Source organism: Mobula hypostoma, chromosome 9 (assembly GCF_963921235.1).
Source record: "Mobula hypostoma chromosome 9, sMobHyp1.1, whole genome shotgun sequence".
In the NCBI taxonomy this organism is placed as follows: domain Eukaryota; kingdom Metazoa; phylum Chordata; class Chondrichthyes; order Myliobatiformes; family Myliobatidae; genus Mobula; species Mobula hypostoma.
Genome location: NC_086105.1, coordinates 126,319,748 through 126,344,420, shown reverse-complemented (window position 1 = coordinate 126,344,420; position 24,673 = coordinate 126,319,748). Strand labels below are relative to the sequence as shown.

The window sequence follows — 24,673 nt, the reverse complement described above, 5'->3', positions numbered from 1 at the left end:
TATCAATGGCTTGAGCTGTGTATGGCGGTTTGCATCTGAGAGCCCCACCCGGGCATTGCTCTGTCCGTCTTTGGCCCCTCATGTTTTAAAATGCCCCTGATTCAGAGAAACATTTAAACCAGTTGACATTGACATGAACAATTTCAAAAAAATTAAAAACATTTTAAAAATTAAAAGGTAGTGCATTTATTTTAGACATGAATGAGCTGAAGAGGCAGAAGTGCCTACCTTGAGTTGTATCTCAATAAATTAAAACATTTTAAACTCTTGATTAATTCTATGTCATCATCAAAAATAAGGACTAGAAAAATCATTTAACCGTGAAGTAAGGAAAAAAATCTGAGCTATATTTACCTTTTTCGTGAAAATTGGCAACTGATTTCTAAGAATGTGGACACACTAGATGTGCCAGAGGCTGTGGTTGAAATCCTGAGGGACCATCTACACAATTGAACCACTAAGGCTCTGTGCCACAGTGCAGTGAGAGGTCAGGCACATTCCCATCTGTCTTCCGGTGATTTCCAACAGCAAGCAGTCCCAGGAATCACAATGAACTCAGAATGAAAATCCACAGTTATTGATTCCTTTCCCACCCACAACCATTGACTTTTTATGTGGTTTTCAAGAATTAAGATTTATAAGTCTTTAGTTCATAGTGAGTAGTTGTCATAGGGAGAAGAAATTTTCAGAGGCATTGATAGTTTAAGAGGATAGTTTAAAAAAAACAATTGCAGACAGGATTATGAGGAATGTAGTCATCCTCTATGACTCTGTGCTACTGATATGCTCTCTGTACAAATTGGGAGCAGAAAGTTGCAAAGTAATATCGATAGTTTAAGAGAATGGCAAAAATAATTGAAGATGGAATTGAATATGAGGTAATGTGGTTAATATGGGGAAATGGGGAAAGGTGGTGATGAATCAGCATACAGGAGGGAGATGGAAAACTTAGCTGAGTGGTGTCATAACAACTTCTCACTCAGTATCAAAAAGACCAAGAAACTGATTGTAGACTTCAGGAGAGGGAAACCAGAGGTCCATGAGCCAGTAATCTTCGGAGGATCAGAGAAGGAGAGGATCAAGAAACTTTAAATTCCTGGGTATCACTATTTCAGAGGACCTATCATGGACCCGTCATGGAAATATAATTGCGAAGAAAGCACGGCAGTGCCTCTACTTCATCAGGAGTCTGCAGAGATTAGGAATGTCATCAGAACCTTGGCAAACTTCTATACATGTGCAGTGGAAAATGTGCTGATTGCATTACGGCCTGGTATGGAAACACTAATAACTTTGAGAAGAAAATTCTACAAAGGTAATGGTTTCAGCCCAGTACATCACAGGTAAAACCCTCCTAACCTTCGAGCACATCTACATGAAAACTTTCCCGTAGAAAAGCAGCATCAATCATCAAAGATCCTCACCACCCAGGCTGTGCTTTTTCCTCACTGCTGCCATCAGGTAGAAGGCACAAGGTCCTCAGGACTCGCACCACCAGGTTCAAGAACAGATAGTACCTCTCAACTATCAGGCTCTTGAGCAAAAGGGGATAACTACACTCATTTAAGGACTCCTTTATCTTGTCATTTCATGCTCATTATTTATTGCTATTTATTTATATCTGCATTTGCGCAGTTTGTTGTCCACGTTTACAGTTACTGTTCTAAAGATTTGTTAAGTATACCACGGAAGAAGAATCTCAGGGTTGTATGTGGTGACACGTATGTACTCTGATAATAAATTTTACTTTGAAGCTTTGAAGCTTTATTCACTATGACTATGCTATTGAAGTGTGCATTGGTAGTTCTCTGTATGACCTTCTGAGGTACCTGAAATACCCATTAAGCAGCACCTCCTTCTCATTCCCTTCTTCAAATGGCTTCTCTTTGTTCTCCTTCAATATATACAGTTCGTTCATCATCCCTTCTTGTCTCCTGATCACATCACATTTCATCTGCCTAATACTGGGAGCAATGTCTTCAATTGCTGAGGCACCAAATTCTGGTTCCTCTCTACACTGAGGGGTATGTACATCATTAATCCTCTGTTTCTCCAAACCTTGCTTTGTACCATTTTTACAAAATACCCTGATCCATCTAAGGGTATAAACTAATTTTATTTCCAATGAAAATGAAAATAGTTATTGATTCCTTCCTTTGGACACAGCAGATAGGTATGTTTCCTCATAGTTATTTGCATCTCCAATTATATTTTTTTACCACACTTTTAGACTATCAATGTCCCTTTGCAACTTTCTGTTCTGCCTACACTATTCACTGTGAACTAAAAATTTATAACCATTGATTCCTAAAAACCACATACAAATTTAATGTTTGTGAGTGGGAAAGGAATCAGTAACAACTTTGATTTTCATTGCAAATACAATTATTTTATACTCTTCGGTGTATAACAAAAGGATCAAAAGCATCTTCAGGGTAAGGAAAGTACAATTTTTCTGCTTGTACTATGCAACCTTAATTGGCCACACTTGCTATGCTTTATCAAATATCAACAAGAGGGAGGAGAAGCTGCGGCCACTCCGGTGGTGATGTCTGTTATCTGTCAAGTAGGGTGCCGTGCACAATCCTGATTTGATGGAGACAGATGTGAGAGCACGGAGGAACATCTGGAGAAACTTCTGAAATGCCTGTTTCGCTGCCGCTGCTACTGTGTGGTCCAGAATCTCCGGAGGGGAAGGCCCCGAGTCCTCGGCTTTGCTTGTTGCTCGGCGGCCGGGGCAGGGTTGAAGCGCTCGGTGCTCGGTGTTGGAGGGCTGGTTGGAGGCTCGAAGTTTTCGGATGGACTCAGAGTTGGCTGCGGTCGGGTGCTTCCAATGCATTGGCAAGATTGCGCTCGCTTCCGTCTGCATGAGATGATGGGGCTACCGGGACTTGAGCCGTGCCCATGGTCTGCTCTTTATCAAATTATGGTATTGCTTTGCACTGTTGTAACTATATGTTATAATTATGTGGTTTTGTCAGGTTTTTAGTCTTGGTTTGTCCTGTGTTTCTGTGATTTCTTTCTGGAGGAACATTGTATCATTTTTTAATGCATGCATTTCTAAATGACAATAAACGAGGACTGAGTGTCCTCATAATCTAATCTAATATATGGTTTGATAGTATGCACTATCCATAAACCTGAATATATCGTATGCTTTGCCACTCTGTTCCTGACTTGTGCCTACTCTCATTCATTTAATCATTACCCTATGTTTGCTGGTTTCCGCTGGTAATGCCTCAACTTTAAAATTCTTGTAGAAAAGTGGAACCAAGGCCACTTAACTCTCCAGCAACACACACAATGTGCTGGAGGAGCTCAGCAGGTCAGGCAGCTTCCATGGATGGGAATGAAGGTCGACGTTTCAGGACACGACCCTTCATCAGCAGTGGAAATTAAGGAGGAGGAGGTTAAAATGAAAAGGTGGGAGGAGGGGAGGAAGAAGTACAAGGTGGCAGGTGGTAGGTGAAACTGGAAGTGGGGGACGGGGTGAAGTAAAGAACCTAGAAGTTTATTGGTGGAAGAGATAAACAGCTGGAGAAGGGGGAAATTGATAAGAGAGGACAGAGGACCATGGAAGAAGGGAAGGTGGAGGAGCACCAGAGGGAGGTGATGGGCAGGTAAGAAGAGAAGGTGTGAGAGGAAAATAAGAATGGGGAATGGTGAGGAGGTGGGGCAGTTACCAGAAGGTTGAGAAATCAATGTTCATGCCATCAAGTTGGAGGGTACCCAGACAGAGTACCAGATATTGCTCCTCCAACCTGAAGGTGGCCTCATTGTGGGAGTAGAGGAGGCCATGGACTGACATGTCAGAATGGGAATGGGAAATAGAATTGAAATGGGTAGCTACGGTATCTCTCCAACCTTTTCCTAAGGGATTGTGGTTGGTCATCTTCTTTACTACATATGCCTTTATCCCACATACCTCCAGTTAAAAGAAATACACGAGTCTTATGTTTACAAGTAGCACCTGAGTTCAGCACTGTGCCATATTACTGGAATAAAGATCTAAAAGTCTAGCACTCTTCACAGAAGAATGAGAAGAGATCTTATAGAAACATATAAAATTATGAAAGGGATAGATAAGATAGAGGCAGGGAGGTGGTTTTCACTGGTAAGTGAGAGTTGAACTAGGGGACATAGTCTCAAGATTCAGGGGAGTAGATTTAGCACAGAGATGAGGAGGAACTGCTTTTCCCAGAGAGTGGTGAATCTGTGGAATTCTCTGCCCAATGAAGCAGTGGAGGCTACCTCAGTAAATATATTTAAGACAAGGGTGGATAGATTTTTGCATAGTAGGGGAGTTAAGGGTTATGGGGAAAAGGCAGGTAGGTGGAGATGTGTCCATGGACAGATCAGCCATGATCTTATTGACCGGCGGAGCAGATTCAATGGACTATATGGCCTACCCCTGTTCCTATTTTTTTATGTTCCTATGTTCTTGTGTACACATAAAAATGTTTCCTAACTGAAAAACTGAAAGGGCTTTAACTTCTAGGTTATATCTTTTTATCTGAGTATACCATAACTAATTGATGTCAGATTTGTCACAATCACCCTCCAAACTCTATGCATCCTTACTAAGATGCAGTGCCCAGAGCAGTGTGCTGTACCTCAAGTACGTTCTAAATAAAGCTTCGTCTAATGTATTGCATTCTTACCTACTAGATATAAAGGCAGCTATATTATATTTGATAACTTTCTGTTATATTTCAATGATCTATGTTTGAGACTTCTAAACTTGTTTACGTTACCACTATTTTTACATTTAGATATATATTTTTTATTTACAGTACTGTGCAAAAGTCTAAGGCTTCCTAACTATATATATGTGCGTGTGTGTGTGTGTGTGCGCCTAAAACTTTTGCACAGAACTGTATACTACATCTTCTTTTAATTTTTTTAGCTATAGATGTTTATTCTGTGGTATTTCTGGTGTATTTCTTTTAGTTCCAGTCTTGCTGATTCTGTAATCAATCGCCACAGAATTATCCTTTCATTGCATTGATATCTCTGGCAAAAATGATATGTGACTACATATCCTAATAAACTTGGTGAATAATCGATAATGCTCCAGTGCAAATCCTTGTTGAATATCACCCATCATGTTCTGGTGATTCACGTTCCAGCCCATCATCCCTAGTGAGTAAGGACAAGATGAGTGAGCAGGTGGGAACTTGTCAAATGAAATAACATGTGGAACAATGTGAGGTTCCCCACTTTAGTGTGCACAACAGGAACAGGAACATTTGTTAGCAGTGGGAGATTTTCACACAGAGGGTGGTGGGTACAGTATATGGAATGAGCTGCAAGGGGAAGAGGTAGAGGTAGGAGCCCCTCAGGACTGTGAACGAAATCCCCTCCTTTACTCCCTGTATCCCCATCACTGTGTCACCACCCACAGCCTGAATAATCTTCTCATTAAATTTGCCAGTAGCACTACATCGATTGGCCTTATCTCAAACAATAACAAGGTGGCCTGCAGGGAAGAAGTCATCTCTCTGACTCAGTGGTGTCAAGAAAACAACTTCTCCCTCAGTGTCGCAAAAACAAAGGATTTGGTTGTGGATTATCAGAGAAATGGAGATGGGCTAACCCCTATTGACATCAGTGGATCTGGGGTGGAGAAGGTTAACAGCTTTAAATTCCTTGGCATCCACGTCATCGAGGACCTCACGTGGTCTGTGCACACCAGCTGTGTGGTGTAAAAGGCACAACAGCGCCTCTTTCACCTCAGATGGTTGAGGAAGTTTGATATGAGCCCCCAAATCTAAAGAACTTTCTACAGGGGCACAATTGAGAGCATCCTGACTGGCTGCATCACTGCCTGGTATGGGAACTGTACCTCCCTTAATCACAGGACTCTGCAGAGAGTGGTGCGGACAGCCCAGCGCATCTGTAGTTGTGAACTTCCCGTGATTCAGGACATTTACAAAGACAGGTGTGAAAAATTGGGGACCCAAGTCACCCCAACCACAATCTGGTACCATCTGGGAAATGATACTGCAGCATAAAAGCTAGGACCAACAGGCTCCAGGACAGCTTCTTCCACCAGGCCATTAGACTGATTAACTCATGTTGATCAGACTGTATTTCTATGCTACATTGATTGTTCTATTTATTATAAATTATTATAAATTACTGTGATTGCACATTTAGACAAAGATGTAACGTAAAGATTTTTACTCCTCATGTATGTGAAGGATGTAAGAAATAAGGTCAATTCAATTCAGGTACTGTACAGTAACAACTGTTGACCAGAAGAACTACAGTCTACAATTAGTGGATTTGATGAATCAAGGACTGGGGAAGCAGACAAATCAACTGTCTTTGTTTCCCCCCCTACCCCCCCCCGCCCATTTTGTGGACTCTGAAGTGATTCTTGCTCTGGGATAGTCTAATCAGAGCAATTGAGGGTGGACACAATGAGCTTCAGGTAGTAACCTACTAAACCTGAGATAATTCTCAAATGAGTAGCTACTTATTATGTTAAATGCCAGACCTACCAAAGAAGCAATCTGTAATCTTGTTAGACTCTGTCTGGGTCACCTCATTTAGCACAAGGCCAGGGTGGGCAGAACGATGAAACAATGTTGGCTGTAGCCATGAACCAGGACCAGTAAGAACGTGACCCAGGTAGGTCAGGTGACTTTGTGCCAATGGGATGGAGATCCACCAGTTCAATTGAGGAGGAACACTGTAAGACTCCGGAGCTCCAAATACGTGGGGGCGATAACTCTCCAGCAACCAGAGACCAGCCATCGTGGATAAGGAGAACTCCACGGACATATGGAGATCAGGACCACAAGGAACCCCTGGCCAGCATAGGCTCCTCTCCCAGGTAATGCCTTTTCTCTTCACTGACTGTTCATGGAGGATCAGGGATTCTAGTAGGGTGCACCAAAGCAGTTAGTTTGTGAACCCATGTTGGGACAATAAAAGTTACTTGTTGGTAAATACAGATTCTCTATGCCTCACTGATCATTATTACAAGGGATGATTCTTGTAACACCACATTTATAAAACAGTTAGACAAGCATGTGAACTGGAAAAGTTTGGAGGAATATGGGCCAAATGCAGACAAATGGGACTATCTCGGGAAGACACTTTGTCAATATGGATTCTCATTCATTGCTCTCTAACCGTATTGGTTGTTGCTGATGTTCAATGGGACATAGTGAACTTGTACACAATTTGTTGACAAATATGCAGGTGTGGCAAGCAATTACGAGAACAAATTGCATATTAGCCTTTATATGAAATGGTTCGAATCCAAGAGCAAGAATTCCTTGTGCGATTTTACATGGCCTTGGTGAGACTGCACCTGGAGTGTTGTTGTATACAGATACAATTTTGTTGTCCTTACTAAGGAAGGAGATGCAAGCTGTAGAAAGAAGGCTCACTAATTTGGTTCCAGGGATGTCACATTAAGGAGAAATTGAAGATACTGGGACAGATCTCTCTAGGCTCAAGTTTAGAAGAATGAGGGCATATTTCATCAAAAGATACAAAATTCTTGGAGGTCTTGTCAAACTAGATGCAGGGAAGCTGCTTCAATTGGCTGTTGGAGAGCTGATCCAAAATAAGGAGCAGCCCACCTGGGATTGTGAACATAGAACATAAAACATCATTATCTGCCGTGTTCAATGACATGGGCGATCACAGTCCAGGACCATGATTGTTCTTGGCAAAATTTTCTGCAGAAGTGGTTTGCCATTGCCTTCTTCTGGGCAGTGTCTTCACAAGATGGGTGAATTATCAATGCTATTCAGATTGCCAGCCTAGCATCAGTGCTCACATGACCAGGACTTGTGATTATGCATCAGCTACTCTTGCGACCATCCACCACCTGCTCCCATGGCTTCACGTGACCCCGATCAAGTGACTAAGCAGGTGCTCCACCTTGCCCAAGGGTAACCTGCAGGCTAGCGGAGGGAAGGAGCACCTTACATCTCCTTTGTTAAGAGTTGTAGCTCCACCCCACCACACAGGAACATAAAACAGAACAGTGTATAGATAGATAGATAGATAGATAGACATACTTTATTGATCCCGAGGGAAATTGGGTTTCGTTACAGTTGCACCAACCAAGAATAGAGTATAGATATAGCAATATAAAACCATAAATAATTAAATAATAATATGTAAATTGTGCCAGATGGAAATAAGTCCAGGACCAGCCTATTGGCTCAGAGTGTCTGACCCTCCAAGGGAGGAGTTGTAAAGTTTGATGGCCACAGGCAGGAATGACTTCCTATGACGCTCATCAGTGTTGCATCTCGGTGGAATGAGTCTCTGGCTGAATGTACTCCTGTGCCCAACCAGTACTTTATGCAATGGATGGGAGACATTGTCCAAGATGGCATGCAACTTGGACAGCATCCTCTTTTCAGACACCACCGTCAGAGAGTCCAGTTCCATCCCCACAACATCACTGGCCTTACAAATGAATTTGTTGATTCTGTTGGTGTCTGCTACCCTCAGCCTACTGCCCCAGCACACAACAGCAAACATGATAGCACTGGCCACCACAGACTCATAGAACATCCTCAGCATCATCTGGCAGATGTTAAAGGACCTCAGTCTCCTCAGGAAATGGAGACAGCTCTGACCCTTCTTGTAGACAGCTTCGGTGTTTTTTGACCGGTCCAGTGTATTGTCAATTCATATCCCCAGGTATTTGTAATCCTCCACCATGTCCACACTGACCCCCGGATGGAAACAGGGGTCACAGGCCCTTTGGCCCAGGATGTTATGCCGATCTTTTAACCTACTCCAACATAACCCTCTATTTCTCTATTATCCATGTGTAAGATTCTTAAATACCCCTAATGTATCTATTTCTACCACCACCCCTGGCAGGGCATTCCATGTACCTACTACACTCTGTGTAAAGGACTTACCTCTGACATTCTCTCTATGCGTCCCTCCAATCACCTTAAAATTATTTCCCCTTGTATTAGCCATTTCCACCCTGGGCAACTGTCTCTGGATAGCCACTCTAGCTATGCCTCTTATCATCTTGTACACTTCTATCTTCCTTTACTTTAAAGAGAAAAGCCCCAGTTCACTTTTCTTCACAAGACATCCCCTCTAGTCCAGAAGCATCCTGGTAAATATCCACTGCACTCATTTTGAAGGTTCCACATCCTTCCTATAATAGGCTATCTGAACTAAACTAGAAAAAAAATTTCTTAGGATAAGGTGGTGAATGTTTGGAGTTCACTCCAAAGGTCACTTGTTGCGTTCATTCAAAACACGCATCAATGTGTTTTTCGAGAGTGGTGTTTGTTATGTTTTATAACTCTAAAACATAAACATAATTGAAAGTGAAAGATGGGATCCCAGAGATAACTTTTCCAATTTCGTTTTCACTTTAGTGAGGCACACATGTGACGCGGTGGTGTGATGACGTACGCCATTCACATACTTTTACATATAATCTGTAATGAATTATTTAAATGAACAAGAATGCTTAATCAAACAAAATATTTATGATATTAATCAAATATTGCTGAAATATTAAATACACAACAGTGTTGAAAAGTGGCACTGGGGTAGATGACTTGCCATGCTTTCAGTGAACAGCAGAGCAGGCTCAAAGGACCAGATGCTTAGTGACAAAAGAGATTGCAGATGCTGGAAATCTGCAGCAACATAAAAGGCACTAGAGGGACTCAGCAGATCAGGCAGCTTCTATGGAGGGAAATGAACAGAATCAGAATCAGGTTTATTATCACTGTCAACATGTTATAAAATTTGTTGTTTTGTAGCAGTGGTGCAAGACACTACACATTACTACAAGTTACAATAAATAAATAAATAGCAAAAAAGCAGAATAGTGAGATCCTTTTCACAGACCATTCAGAAATCTAATGGTGGAGGAGAAGAAGCTGTTTTTTAAAATGTTGAGTGTGGTTCTTCAGGCTTCTGTACATCTCCCCGATGGTAATAAGAAGAGAGGATGTCCTGGATGGTGAGGATTCTTTGTAATAGTTACCTCCTTCGTGAGGCTCTGCTTTTGAAGATGTCCTCGATGGAGAGGAAGGTTATACTGGCTGAGATTCCAACCCTCTGAAGCCTCTTGTGCATTGAAACCACTATCATATGGTGATGCAAACAGTCAGAATGCTCTCTACCACACCCCTGTAGAAATTTACTCGAGTATCTGGTGACATACCACATATCTTCAAACTCCAATGAAGTACAGCTGTCGGTATGCCTCCTGCATGACTGCACCAGTGTGTTGGGCCCAGAGCAGATCTTCTGAGATGTTGACACCCAAGAACATGAAGCGGCTCAGCCTTTTCACCACTGACCCCTCAAAGAAGATCAGTGTGTGTTCTCCCAACTTTCAATTCCTGAAGTCCACAATCAATTCCTTGGTCTTGTTGGCATTGAACGAAGAGCCTCAGCCTAAAATATGGGCTGTCCAGTTCCCTCCATAGATACCAAAAGATCTGCAGAGTTACTCCAGTGTCTTTGTGTGTGGCATCTGTTCGTATTTCTCATGTACTTACGTTCTTGCATTCTCATGACCTTTGCCTTCTAGGTGGTTAGAGTAAGCCCAGTGTCCTTGTCTGTTTCAAGTGAAGAGACCAGTGATGATTCGCAGAGTACTCCAAGTATCTCTATTCTGTAACTGGATGAACTTAGATCGGGAGTGGATAAAGATTGGGGAGCTTGTTGTTCTGAGGTGAGGAAATGATCCGATTAATCAGCTAGCTTCGGTGAACGCCAGTCAGGAGTTTCCGTTTTACTTGACATTGGTACCCAGCCTGCGAGCTACACACATGCGCAATTCCTGAGCGAGGTCCACCGCCTCCCCCCCTCCCTCCCCGCACGCCCGAGCAGCTCCACCGCCTCCCTCCCTCCCCGCACGCCCGAGCAGCTCCACCGCCTCCCTCCCTCCCCGCACGCCCGAGCAGCTCCACCGCCTCCCTCCCTCCCTCCCCGCACGCCCGAGCAGCTCCACCGCCTCCCTCTCTCCCTCCCCGCACGCCCGAGCAGCTCCACCGCCTCCCTCCCTCCCCGCACGCCCGAGCAGCTCCACCGCCTCCCTCCGTCCCCGCACGCCCGAGCAGCTCCACCGCCTCCCTCCCTCCCCGCACGCCCGAGCAGCTCCACCGCCTCCCTCCCTCCCCGTCGCCCGAGCAGCTCCACCGCCTCCCTCCCTCCCTCCCCGCACGCCCGAGCAGCTCCACCGCCTCCCTCCCTCCCTCCCTCCCCGCACGCCCGAGCAGCTCCACCGCCTCCCTCCCTCCCTCCCCGCACGCCCGAGCAGCTCCACCGCCTCCCTCCCTCCCTCCCCGCACGCCCGAGCAGCTCCACCGCCTCCCTCCCTCCCTCCCCGCACGCCCGAGCAGCTCCACCGCCTCCCTCCCTCCCCGCACGCCCGAGCAGCTCCACCGCCTCCCTCCCTCCCTCCCCGCACGCCCGAGCAGCTCCACCGCCTCCCTCCCTCCCCGCACGCCCGAGCAGCTCCACCGCCTCCCTCCCTCCCCGCACGCCCGAGCAGCTCCACCGCCTCCCTCCCTCCCTCCCCGCACGCCCGAGCAGCTCCACCGCCTCCCTCCCTCCCCGCACGCCCGAGCAGCTCCACCGCCTCCCTCCCTCCCTCCCCGCACGCCCGAGCAGCTCCACCGCCTCCCTCCCTCCCTCCCTCCCCGCACGTCCGAGCAGCTCCACCGCCTCCCTCCCTCCCCGCACGCCCGAGCAGCTCCACCGCCTCCCTCCGTCCCTCCCCGCACGCCCGAGCAGCTCCACCGCCTCCCTCCCTCCCCGCACGCCCGAGCAGCTCCACCGCCTCCCTCCGTCCCTCCCCGCACGCCCGAGCAGCTCCACCGCCTCCCTCCGTCCCTCCCCGCACGCCCGAGCAGCTCCACCGCCTCCCTCCCTCCCTCCCCGCACGTCCGAGCAGCTCCACCGCCTCCCTCCCTCCGTCCCCGCACGCCCGAGCAGCTCCACCGCCTCCCTCCCTCCCCGCACGTCCGAGCAGCTCCACCGCCTCCCTCCCTCCCTCCCCGCACGCCCGAGCAGCTCCACCGCCTCCCTCCCTCCCTCCCTCCCCGCACGCCCGAGCAGCTCCACCGCCTCCCTCCGTCCCTCCCTCCCTCCCCGCACGCCCGAGCAGCTCCACCGCCTCCCTCCGTCCCTCCCTCCCTCCCCGCACGTCCGAGCAGCTCCACCGCCTCCCTCCCTCCCTCCCTCCCCGCACGCCCGAGCAGCTCCACCGCCTCCCTCCGTCCCTCCCTCCCCGCACGCCCGAGCAGCTCCACCGCCTCCCTCCGTCCCCGCACGTCCGAGCAGCTCCACCGCCTCCCTCCCTCCCTCCCTCCCCGCACGCCCGAGCAGCTCCACCGCCTCCCTCCCTCCCCGCACGCCCGAGCAGCTCCACCGCCTCCCTCCCTCCCTCCCTCCGTCCCCGCACGTCCGAGCAGCTCCACCGCCTCCCTCCGTCCCCGCACGTCCGAGCAGCTCCACCGCCTCCCTCCGTCCCTCCCTCCCTCCCCGCACGTCCGAGCAGCTCCACCGCCTCCCTCCCTCCCTCCCCGCACGTCCGAGCAGCTCCACCGCCTCCCTCCCTCCCTCCCTCCCCGCACGCCCGAGCAGCTCCACCGCCTCCCTCCGTCCCTCCCTCCCCGCACGCCCGAGCAGCTCCACCGCCTCCCTCCGTCCCCGCACGTCCGAGCAGCTCCACCGCCTCCCTCCCTCCCTCCCTCCCCGCACGCCCGAGCAGCTCCACCGCCTCCCTCCCTCCCCGCACGTCCGAGCAGCTCCACCGCCTCCCTCCCTCCCTCCCTCCGTCCCCGCACGTCCGAGCAGCTCCACCGCCTCCCTCCCTCCCCGCACGCCCGAGCAGCTCCACCGCCTCCCTCCCTCCCTCCCCGCACGTCCGAGCAGCTCCACCGCCTCCCTCCGTCCCTCCCCGCACGCCCGAGCAGCTCCACCGCCTCCCTCCCTCCCTCCGTCCCCGCACGTCCGAGCAGCTCCACCGCCTCCCTCCCTCCCTCCCTCCCCGCACGCCCGAGCAGCTCCACCGCCTCCCTCCCTCCCTCCCTCCCCGCACGCCCGAGCAGCTCCACCGCCTCCCTCCCTCCCTCCCCGCACGTCCGAGCAGCTCCACCGCCTCCCTCCCTCCGTCCCCGCACGCCCGAGCAGCTCCACCGCCTCCCTCCCTCCCTCCCTCCCCGCACGCCCGAGCAGCTCCACCGCCTCCCTCCCTCCCTCCCCGCACGTCCGAGCAGCTCCACCGCCTCCCTCCCTCCCCGCACGCCCGAGCAGCTCCACCGCCTCCCTCCCTCCCTCCCTCCCCGCACGCCCGAGCAGCTCCACCGCCTCCCTCCCTCCCTCCGTCCCCGCACGCCCGAGCAGCTCCACCGCCTCCCTCCCTCCCTCCCCGCACGCCCGAGCAGCTCCACCGCCTCCCTCCCTCCCTCCCCGCACGTCCGAGCAGCTCCACCGCCTCCCTCCCTCCCTCCCTCCCCGCACGCCCGAGCAGCTCCACCGCCTCCCTCCCTCCCTCCCCGCACGTCCGAGCAGCTCCACCGCCTCCCTCCCTCCCTCCCTCCCTCCCTCCGTCCCTCCCTCCCCGCACGTCCGAGCAGCTCCACCGCCTCCCTCCCTCCCTCCCTCCCTCCCTCCGTCCCTCCGTCCCCGCACGTCCGAGCAGCTCCACCGCCTCCCTCCCTCCCTCCCCGCACGCCCGAGCAGCTCCACCGCCTCCCTCCCTCCCTCCCCGCACGTCCGAGCAGCTCCACCGCCTCCCTCCCTCCGTCCCTCCCCGCACGTCCGAGCAGCTCCACCGCCTCCCTCCCTCCCTCCCCGCACGTCCGAGCAGCTCCACCGCCTCCCTCCCTCCGTCCCCGCACGTCCGAGCAGCTCCACCGCCTCCCTCCCTCCCCGCACGTCCGAGCAGCTCCACCGCCTCCCTCCCTCCCTCCCCGCACGTCCGAGCAGCTCCACCGCCTCCCTCCCTCCCTCCCCGCACGTCCGAGCAGCTCCACCGCCTCCCTCCCTCCCTCCCCGCACGTCCGAGCAGCTCCACCGCCTCCCTCCCTCCCTCCCTCCCCGCACGTCCGAGCAGCTCCACCGCCTCCCTCCCTCCCTCCGTCCCCGCACGCCCGAGCAGCTCCACCGCCTCCCTCCCTCCCTCCCCGCACGTCCGAGCAGCTCCACCGCCTCCCTCCCTCCGTCCCCGCACGTCCGAGCAGCTCCACCGCCTCCCTCCCTCCCTCCCCGCACGCCCGAGCAGCTCCACCGCCTCCCTCCCTCCCCGCACGTCCGAGCAGCTCCACCGCCTCCCTCCCTCCCTCCCCGCACGTCCGAGCAGCTCCACCGCCTCCCTCCCTCCCTCCCCGCACGTCCGAGCAGCTCCACCGCCTCCCTCCCTCCGTCCCCGCACGCCCGAGCAGCTCCACCGCCTCCCTCCCTCCCTCCCCGCACGTCCGAGCAGCTCCACCGCCTCCCTCCCTCCCTCCCCGCACGTCCGAGCAGCTCCACCGCCTCCCTCCCTCCCTCCCCGCACGCCCGAGCAGCTCCACCGCCTCCCTCCGTCCCCGCACGTCCGAGCAGCTCCACCGCCTCCCTCCCTCCCTCCCCGCACGTCCGAGCAGCTCCACCGCCTCCCTCCCTCCCTCCCCGCACGTCCGAGCAGCTCCACCGCCTCCCTCCCTCCCCGCACGTCCGAGCAGCTCCACCGCCTCCCTCCCTCCCTCCCCGCACGCCCGAGCAGCTCCACCGCCTCCCTCCCTCCCTCCCCGCACGTCCGAGCAGCTCCACCGCCTCCCTCCCTCCCCGCACGCCCGAGCAGCTCCACCGCCTCCCTCCCTCCCCGCACGCCCGAGCAGCTCCACCGCCTCCCTCCCTCCCTCCCCGCACGCCCGAGCAGCTCCACCGCCTCCCTCCCTCCCTCCCCGCACGTCCGAGCAGCTCCACCGCCTCCCTCCCTCCCCGCACGCCCGAGCAGCTCCACCGCCTCCCTCCCTACCTCCCCGCACGCCCGAGCAGCTCCACCGCCTCCCTCCCTCCCTCCCCGCACGTCTGAGCAGCTCCACCGCCTCCCTCCCTCCCTCCCCGCACGTCCGAGCAGCTCCACCGCCTCCCTCCCTCCGTCCCCGCACGCCCGAGCAGCTCCACCGCCTCCCTCCCTCCCCGCACGCCCGAGCAGCTCCACCGCCTCCCTCCCTCCCTCCCCGCACGTCCGAGCAGCTCCACCGCCTCCCTCCGTCCCTCCCTCCCCGCACGCCCGAGCAGCTCCACCGCCTCCCTCCCTCCCTCCCTCCCCGCACGTCCGAGCAGCTCCACCGCCTCCCTCCCTCCGTCCCCGCACGTCCGAGCAGCTCCACCGCCTCCCTCCCTCCCTCCCTCCCTCCCCGCACGTCCGAGCAGCTCCACCGCCTCCCTCCCTCCGTCCCCGCACGTCCGAGCAGCTCCACCGCCTCCCTCCCTCCCTCCCTCCCCGCACGTCCGAGCAGCTCCACCGCCTCCCTCCCTCCCTCCCCGCACGCCCGAGCAGCTCCACCGCCTCCCTCCCTCCCTCCCTCCCCGCACGCCCGAGCAGCTCCACCGCCTCCCTCCCTCCCTCCCCGCACGCCCGAGCAGCTCCACCGCCTCCCTCCCTCCCTCCCTCCCCGCACGCCCGAGCAGCTCCACCGCCTCCCTCCCTCCCTCCCCGCACGCCCGAGCAGCTCCACCGCCTCCCTCCCTCCCTCCCTCCCCGCACGTCCGAGCAGCTCCACCGCCTCCCTCCCTCCCTCCCCGCACGCCCGAGCAGCTCCACCGCCTCCCTCCCTCCCTCCCCGCACGTCCGAGCAGCTCCACCGCCTCCCTCCCTCCCTCCCCGCACGCCCGAGCAGCTCCACCGCCTCCCTCCCTCCCTCCGTCCCCGCACGTCCGAGCAGCTCCACCGCCTCCCTCCCTCCCTCCCCGCACGCCCGAGCAGCTCCACCGCCTCCCTCCCTCCCTCCCTCCCTCCCTCCCTCCGTCCCCGCACGCCCGAGCAGCTCCACCGCCTCCCTCCCTCCCTCCCCGCACGCCCGAGCAGCTCCACCGCCTCCCTCCCTCCCTCCCTCCCTCCCTCCCTCCGTCCCCGCACGCCCGAGCAGCTCCACCGCCTCCCTCCCTCCCTCCCTCCCTCCCTCCGTCCCCGCACGCCCGAGCAGCTCCACCGCCTCCCTCCCTCCCTCCCTCCCTCCCTCCGTCCCCGCACGTCCGAGCAGCTCCACCGCCTCCCTCCCTCCCTCCCTCCCTCCCTCCGTCCCCGCACGCCCGAGCAGCTCCACCGCCTCCCTCCCTCCCTCCCTCCCTCCCTCCGTCCCCGCACGCCCGAGCAGCTCCACCGCCTCCCTCCCTCCCTCCCTCCCTCCCTCCGTCCCCGCACGTCCGAGCAGCTCCACCGCCTCCCTCCCTCCCTCCCTCCCTCCGTCCCCGCACGCCCGAGCAGCTCCACCGCCTCCCTCCCTCCCCGCACGCCCGAGCAGCTCCACCGCCTCCCTCCCTCCCTCCCTCCCTCCCTCCGTCCCCGCACGCCCGAGCAGCTCCACCGCCTCCCTCCCTCCCTCCCTCCCTCCGTCCCCGCACGCCCGAGCAGCTCCACCGCCTCCCTCCCTCCCTCCCTCCGTCCCCGCACGTCCGAGCAGCTCCACCGCCTCCCTCCCTCCCTCCCTCCCTCCCTCCGTCCCCGCACGTCCGAGCAGCTCCACCGCCTCCCTCCCTCCCTCCCTCCCTCCCTCCCCGCACGCCCGAGCAGCTCCACCGCCTCCCTCCCTCCGTCCCCGCACGCCCGAGCAGCTCCACCGCCTCCCTCCCTCCCTCCCTCCCTCCGTCCCCGCACGTCCGAGCAGCTCCACCGCCTCCCTCCCTCCCTCCCTCCCTCCCTCCGTCCCCGCACGCCCGAGCAGCTCCACCGCCTCCCTCCCTCCCCGCACGCCCGAGCAGCTCCACCGCCTCCCTCCCTCCCTCCCTCCCTCCCTCCGTCCCCGCACGTCCGAGCAGCTCCACCGCCTCCCTCCCTCCCTCCCTCCCTCCCTCCGTCCCCGCACGTCCGAGCAGCTCCACCGCCTCCCTCCCTCCCTCCCTCCCCGCACGCCCGAGCAGCTCCACCGCCTCCCTCCCTCCCTCCCTCCCTCCCTCCGTCCCCGCACGTCCGAGCAGCTCCACCGCCTCCCTCCCTCCCTCCCTCCCTCCCCGCACGCCCTCCCTCCGTCCCCGCACGTCCGAGCAGCTCCACCGCCTCCCTCCCTCCCTCCCTCCCTCCCCGCACGCCCTCCCTCCGTCCCCGCACGCCCGAGCAGCTCCACCGCCTCCCTCCCTCCCTCCCTCCCTCCCCGCACGCCCGAGCAGCTCCACCGCCTCCCTCCCTCCGTCCCTCCCCGCACGCCCGAGCAGCTCCACCGCCTCCCTCCCTCCCTCCGTCCCTCCCTCCCTCCGTCCCTCCCCGCACGCCCGAGCAGCTCCACCGCCTCCCTCCCTCCCTCCCCGCACGTCCGAGCAGCTCCACCGCCTCCCTCCCTCCCTCCCTCCGTCCCCGCACGCCCGAGCAGCTCCACCGCCTCCCTCCCTCCCTCCGTCCCCGCACGTCCGAGCAGCTCCACCGCCTCCCTCCCTCCCTCCGTCCCCGCACGCCCGAGCAGCGCCACCGCCTCCCTCCCTCCCTCCCCGCACGCCCGAGCAGCTCCACCGCCTCCCTCCCTCCCTCCCTCCCTCCGTCCCCGCACGCCCGAGCAGCTCCACCGCCTCCCTCCCTCCCTCCGTCCCCGCACGTCCGAGCAGCTCCACCGCCTCCCTCCCTCCCTCCGTCCCCGCACGCCCGAGCAGCTCCACCGCCTCCCTCCCTCCCTCCCCGCACGTCCGAGCAGCTCCACCGCCTCCCTCCCTCCCTCCCTCCCTCCCTCCGTCCCCGCACGTCCGAGCAGCTCCACCGCCTCCCTCCCTCCCTCCGTCCCCGCACGTCCGAGCAGCTCCACCGCCTCCCTCCCTCCCTCCCCGCACGCCCGAGCAGCTCCACCGCCTCCCTCCCTCCCCGCACGTCCGAGCAGCTCCACCGCCTCCCTCCCTCCCTCCCCGCACGTCCAAGCAGCTCCACCGCCTCCCTCCCTCCCCGCACGCCCGAGCAGCTCCACCGCCTCCCTCCCTCCCTCCCCGCACGCCCGAGCAGCTCCACCGCCTCCCTCCCTCCGTCCCCGCACGTCCGAGCAGCTCCACCGCCTCCCTCCCTCCCTCCCCGCACGCCCGAGCAGCTCCACCGCCTCCCTCCCTCCCTCCCCGCACGTCCGAGCAGCTCCACCGCCTCCCTCCCTCCCTCCCCGCACGCCCGAGCAGCTCCACCGCCTCCCTCCCTCCCTCCCTCCCTCCCTCCCTCCCCGCACGTCCGAGCAGCTCCACCGCCTCCCTCCCTCCCTCCCTCCCTCCGTCCCCGCACGTCCGAGCAGCTCCACCGCCTCCCTCCCTCCCTCCCTCCCTCCCTCCGTCCCCGCACGCCCGAGCAGCTCCACCGCCTCCCTCCCTCCCTCCCTCCCTCCCTCCCTCCCCGCACGCCCGAGCAGCTCCACCGCCTCCCTCCCTCCCCGCACGCCCGAGCAGCTCCACCGCCTCCCTCCCTCCGTCCCCGCACGCCCGAGCAGCTCCACCGCCTCCCTCCCTCCCTCCCTCCCCGCACGCCCGAGCAGCTCCACCGCCTCCCTCCCTCCCTCCCTCCCCGCACGTCCGAGCAGCTCCACCGCCTCCCTCCCTCCGTCCCCGCACGTCCGAGCAGCTCCACCGCCTCCCTCCCTCCCTCCCTCCCTCCGTCCCCGCACGCCCGAGCAGCTCCACCGCCTCCCTCCCTCCGTCCCTCCCCGCACGTCCGAGCAGCTCCACCGCCTCCCTCCCTCCCTCCCCGCACGCCCGAGCAGCTCCACCGCCTCCCTCCCTCCCCGCACGTCCGAGCAGCTCCACCGCCTCCCTCCCTCCCTCCGTCCCCGCACGCCCGAGCAGCTCCACCGCCTCCCTCCCTCCCTCCGTCCCCGCACGTCCGAGCAGCTCCACCGCCTCCCTCCCTCCCCGCACGCCCGAGCAGCTCCACCGCCTCCCTCCCTCCGTCCCCGCACGCCCGAGCAGCTCCACCGCCTCCCTCCCTCCCCGCACGTCCGAGCAGCTCCACCGCCTCCCTCCCTCCGTCCCCGCACGCCCGAGCAGCTCCACCGCCTCCCTCCCTCCCTCCCCGCACGTCCGAGCAGCTCCACCGCCTCCCTCCCTCCGTCCCCGCACGTCCGAGCAGCTCCACCGCCTCCCTCCCTCCCTCCCCGCACGCCCGAGCAGCTCCACCGCCTCCCTCCCTCCCTCCCCGCACGCCCGAGCAGCTCCACCGCCTCCCTCCCTCCCTCCCCGCACGCCCGAGCAGCTCCACCGCCTCCCTCCCTCCCTCCCTCCCTCCGTCCCCGCACGCCCGAGCAGCTCCACCGCCTCCCTCCGTCCCCGCACGTCCGAGCAGCTCCACCGCCTCCCTCCCTCCGTCCCCGCACGCCCGAGCAGCTCCACCGCCTCCCTCCCTCCCTCCGTCCCCGCACGTCCGAGCAGCTCCACCGCCTCCCTCCCTCCCTCCCTCCGTCCCCGCACGTCCGAGCAGCTCCACCGCCTCCCTCCCTCCGTCCCCGCACGTCCGAGCAGCTCCACCGCCTCCCTCCCTCCGTCCCTCCCCGCACGTCCGAGCAGCTCCACCGCCTCCCTCCCTCCGTCCCCGCACGTCCGAGCAGCTCCACCGCCTCCCTCCCTCCGTCCCTCCCCGCACGTCCGAGCAGCTCCACCGCCTCCCTCCCTCCCTCCCCGCACGCCCGAGCAGCTCCACCGCCTCCCTCCCTCCCTCCCTCCCTCCGTCCCCGCACGCCCGAGCAGCTCCACCGCCTCCCTCCGTCCCTCCCCGCACGTCCGAGCAGCTCCACCGCCTCCCTCCCTCCCTCCCCGCACGTCCGAGCAGCTCCACCGCCTCCCTCCGTCCCTCCCCGCACGTCCGAGCAGCTCCACCGCCTCCCTCCCTCCGTCCCCGCACGTCCGAGCAGCTCCACCGCCTCCCTCCCTCCGTCCCTCCCCGCACGTCCGAGCAGCTCCACCGCCTCCCTCCCTCCGTCCCCGCACGCCCGAGCAGCTCCACCGCCTCCCTCCCTCCGTCCCTCCCCGCACGTCCGAGCAGCTCCACCGCCTCCCTCCCTCCGTCCCCGCACGTCCGAGCAGCTCCACCGCCTCCCTCCCTCCGTCCCCGCACGTCCGAGCAGCTCCACCGCCTCCCTCCCTCCCCGCACGCCCGAGCAGCTCCACCGCCTCCCTCCCTCCCTCCCCGCACGCCCGAGCAGCTCCACCGCCTCCCTCCCTCCCTCCCCGCACGCCCGAGCAGCTCCACCGCCTCCCTCCCTCCCTCCCTCCCTCCCTCCCCGCACGCCCGAGCAGCTCCACCGCCTCCCTCCCTCCCTCCGTCCCCGCACGTCCGAGCAGCTCCACCGCCTCCCTCCCTCCCTCCCCGCACGCCCGAGCAGCTCCACCGCCTCCCTCCCTCCCTCCCTCCCCGCACGTCCGAGCAGCTCCACCGCCTCCCTCCCTCCGTCCCCGCACGCCCGAGCAGCTCCACCGCCTCCCTCCCTCCGTCCCCGCACGTCCGAGCAGCTCCACCGCCTCCCTCCCTCCCTCCCCGCACGTCCGAGCAGCTCCACCGCCTCCCTCCCTCCGTCCCCGCACGTCCGAGCAGCTCCACCGCCTCCCTCCCTCCCTCCCCGCACGTCCGAGCAGCTCCACCGCCTCCCTCCGTCCCCGCACGTCCGAGCAGCTCCACCGCCTCCCTCCCTCCCTCCCTCCGTCCCCGCACGCCCGAGCAGCTCCACCGCCTCCCTCCCTCCGTCCCTCCCCGCACGTCCGAGCAGCTCCACCGCCTCCCTCCGTCCCCGCACGCCCGAGCAGCTGCCTTTCACAGCGTTACATCAGCGAGGAGGAGGAGCCCAGGGAGGTAGTAGCATGGAGTGAGAGAGGGGGTAACGTTGGGCAGAGAGAGAGAGAGTGAGTACAATACAGTAGCGGGAACCGAGCGGCACACAGTGAGCAGAACCATGGAGCTGAAGACATCCCCCTCAGCCTCTCTCGACAGCAGGAAATCGCTGAAGAGCTACGGAGCAGTGGAAGAAACCGAGTGGAGTAGGCTGACCGCGGGAAAAGGCAAGTACTCGCCTTGTAGCCGGCTATCACCGCAGGTTACATGTTAAACTACTCACTGTGTGTTGATGTGGCAAAATTGCAGGACAGATAGATTTGATGCAACACGATGATGTCCACAAAAAAAATCATGCCTGACTTTTTGAAGCAGTCTTTTAACGCATAGCGTCTGTGCTGTGTTTCGTGCAGAATCCACCAGTATTATTTGATCCCAACCGCTGCTCTGACCTCCTTCCCGGAGATAGTTACAATGGGAATAATCATGGAGATTACAGACCGGTGCCGTGCCGGCAATGAAAACATTGTGGGAATCCCGAAGTAGCTTTCCTGTGTAACAAATGGACTAAACCCAAAACTCAGATCTGTTTTTGTTCACTGCAATGTAAAAAACAATGCAATTAAAATTCTTTAGTTTAAATATCATTTCTTTTTGTGGATTATTTTTGCAAAGATAAAGTTTTAAGTTTTCGTGGCTTGTATTTAGTTTGGCCAAAATGTTTTATTTTGTGTTGTTTATTTTATACGCAATATTCAAACACAAATCTTAAAACTTAACTGACAGAATATGATCGTTAAAAATAATCCGGTCGTTGACAAATGGTATATATAATGGGGGGGGGGGATAAATTATGATTGGGTAAATATATTTCACGTTTAATGCTCGGCTCATTACGGATATGTGAGGTAGTCTCAAAGTGACACAGTATTTGTGGGATTTACAATTAAGTAAAACGAATAAAATACGGGGAAAGCTGCGAGTTCATCAGCGCCAGTAAAATCGCCAAGGTGGTGCTTTATTTCTGTTTGTAGCTCTGTATATTCAATCAAAGACAGAAGATTCTTTTGTCGGATACATGCAAATAGATGTCCAATATCTTATTCCTGGTAAATCAGCCGAGGCATCAGGCATGTTTGGGAGAGGAGGAAGCAGATCTGAGTCAACAAATATTAACCATTTGAAAAGCTGGCAAGGACCATGAATAATCCATCTGCATAATCGAACCCCTGAAGGGATCAGTGTAAACCCACGCACAATGTACAAACCTTAAAACAAATAGAGAATCAAGAATCCGTATTTTATTTTTGAGTGCAGTTTTCTTAGATAACATGAATATTTATTGAATAATAAATCAGGATTTTAGTGTACTATGATTGTTTTCCCAATGCTTTTTATTTAATAGAACAATGACATGCAGTGTATGTAATTTTTAAATTGTCCATTTAAAATGGAATAGAAAACAGTGTAGTGCAGTATTCCTGAAGATGGGTTGCAATTAAATAATATGTTAGTTGTGAAATATGCTGAATCTTGTACACTTTCCATTTAATTTTACAGAACACACTGTTTATGATAGTGAACTTGTATCAGATTTCAGAAGAGTGATTCTAGTATAACTTTCTATAAACATCAGAATATAATTCTGTATAAAGCCTTAGGTTTATAGTTTACCTGTTATAATGATTTGTATTTGGCTAGGATAATTGTATTTACATGTTGCCATCAATGTGATTTGGTTCCAATAACATTATAGTAGCTTTTAAGAGACAATTCTACAATGTAGCTCCTTTAAATATCATATCATGCTAACAGTGGTGAATATTTTAAATGCCATGATCAATTGTATTGCTCTCCTAAATAATTAAATATTTACACCTAATATCTATGTGGAATAGGATGTGGAAATGTACCCCAAAACCCTGTGGGTTTAGTATTTTATATCAGACAAAAATCTCCTTTCTTGTGATATTTCGATATAGAATGCACATTTTTCAATCTCAACCAGAAATATTTTGATAGTTAAATAAAATTAAATATGTCACATAGCAAATCACACATACACATATACTGTATCTATATATAGTTATATACAAACACTTAATAATGTATATTTATGACAAATCCAAGGAATAGACTTGTATAAGCTGTATAAATCACCATAAGCTTATTGTTTGTAATATTTTGTGTTCATCTTCCACAATAAAAGCACATTGAGATAAAACTAAAATAATTTGAATTATGAACCATAATCTTCAGAATAATTGTTGATATTTTTCTATTTAATTTCATAAGAATGGGATTTTGTTGTGCTTCTTACAATTTGATAATGAATTTTATATCAGGTGTCACCTGAAAAGTGATTTCTGTATGACTTATTAAAACTGGAACAAAATTAAGAAGAAAGCCTTGGATACAGAATACAATAGACCAGAGTACAGAATTAAATGAACAGTCAGGCAAGTCACTTCATTATTTCAAAAAGAAAATGAATGATTTCCTTTGATGTTTTCTTGCCCAGATCTTGTGTCACTTTATTGTGCAGAAGCATTTCATGAAGGTACTGGGCAAATAGGTATTTTATTATTAGGTATTAATAATTTGAACCTGACCAGACAGAGCAAAACTGCAAATAACATGAAAAAAATTTGGAAATTTATAGTAAATAGTGAGATAGTAACAAACTCCAAGACGACACAGAAAGATAAATGAAACCAGGTAGGTGGTTAGCAGGCAAAAGGTAGCAGAGAGATAAGTGAAGTTATGCTTTGTGACAGAAAGTTCAAAGGAAAGCAATTGAACTGTAACATTTTCTAAAGTGCCATTTGAAGAATTGTGCCCAGCTCTAGTGGAACTCTAGTAAGGGTTTGGGACCTGGAGAAGGTACAGTGAGCTTTATTAGGATGGTACTATTGATGAAAGCCTTGGTTTGTGTGAAGGAACAAGAACTGGGATTGTTCCCCAATGATTAGAGAAAGTAAAAGGGAAAATTGGTAGTAGTGGTCAAATTTATAGAGGACTTTGATAAAGTAGATTTAAAAAAAGACTGTTTTCAGTGGGAGACAGATGAATGAACAGTGCAGATAAATCAAATATAATAAGGGAAAGAAACAGAGGTGACAAGTTTGGACTATTACGGTCTGACTACAGGCCGGAGAAGAGCGATGGAAACGGATTCAATAAAAAAATCCAAAAAAAATTGGATAAATACTTGAAAAAGAAGAAGAGATATCTGGCTAAGTTGAAAAAACAAAAAAAAAGGATAAATTGCATCATCTTTCGAAGAGTCAGCACGGCTGTGGTGGGCAGATTGGTCTTGTTTGGTTCTACATTGTTCTGTGAGTGATGTGTCCAAACAATCAAAAAGTGCAAGATCAATGTAAAAAGTAGGATGCAGTAGTTACATGTTATAGGTTTACTATAAACAGACCAAACTGCAAGAATTTTTAACAGAGACAGAAATATGGCAAATAGGAGGATTATTTCCACAATATTAAGACGGACTTCAATAAGGATTAACAGGGAGCAAAAAGGATTTAGGAAATATCAAAGATTGCAAGACTCATGCAAGAACTGTCTACAGACCCATAGAGTAGAGATGTGATATGAAGATTTATCTGTACAAAACTAGGAAAAATCACATGGCTTGAATAATTTTGTATAATATGAAGCTTCAACATCAATGTTTTTAGGAGAATAGTGTAGTTCAAGCTGTAAAGGAGA

General features: G+C 55.3%; 1 protein-coding gene across 3 annotated transcripts in view; it reads left to right on the top strand.

Annotated features, from left to right (window-relative positions):
- The window catches only part of LOC134352028 (bMERB domain-containing protein 1-like), a 122,704-nt gene that overhangs the window by 41,564 nt on the left and 56,467 nt on the right, over positions 1 to 24,673 (top strand). For 2 of the 3 annotated variants that reach the window (XR_010019329.1, XM_063059086.1), the window contains exon 1: positions 20,835 to 21,177. The exons of the other annotated variant lie outside the window; for it this stretch is intronic. Coding sequence is in view for 1 of the 2 variants with exons in the window: in XM_063059086.1 (XP_062915156.1) it covers positions 21,072 to 21,177 (106 nt within the window). In the remaining variant the exon portion in view is untranslated. Of the gene's footprint in view, positions 1 to 20,834; positions 21,178 to 24,673 lie in introns of those variants that run through there. 3 annotated transcript variants of the gene reach the window in all.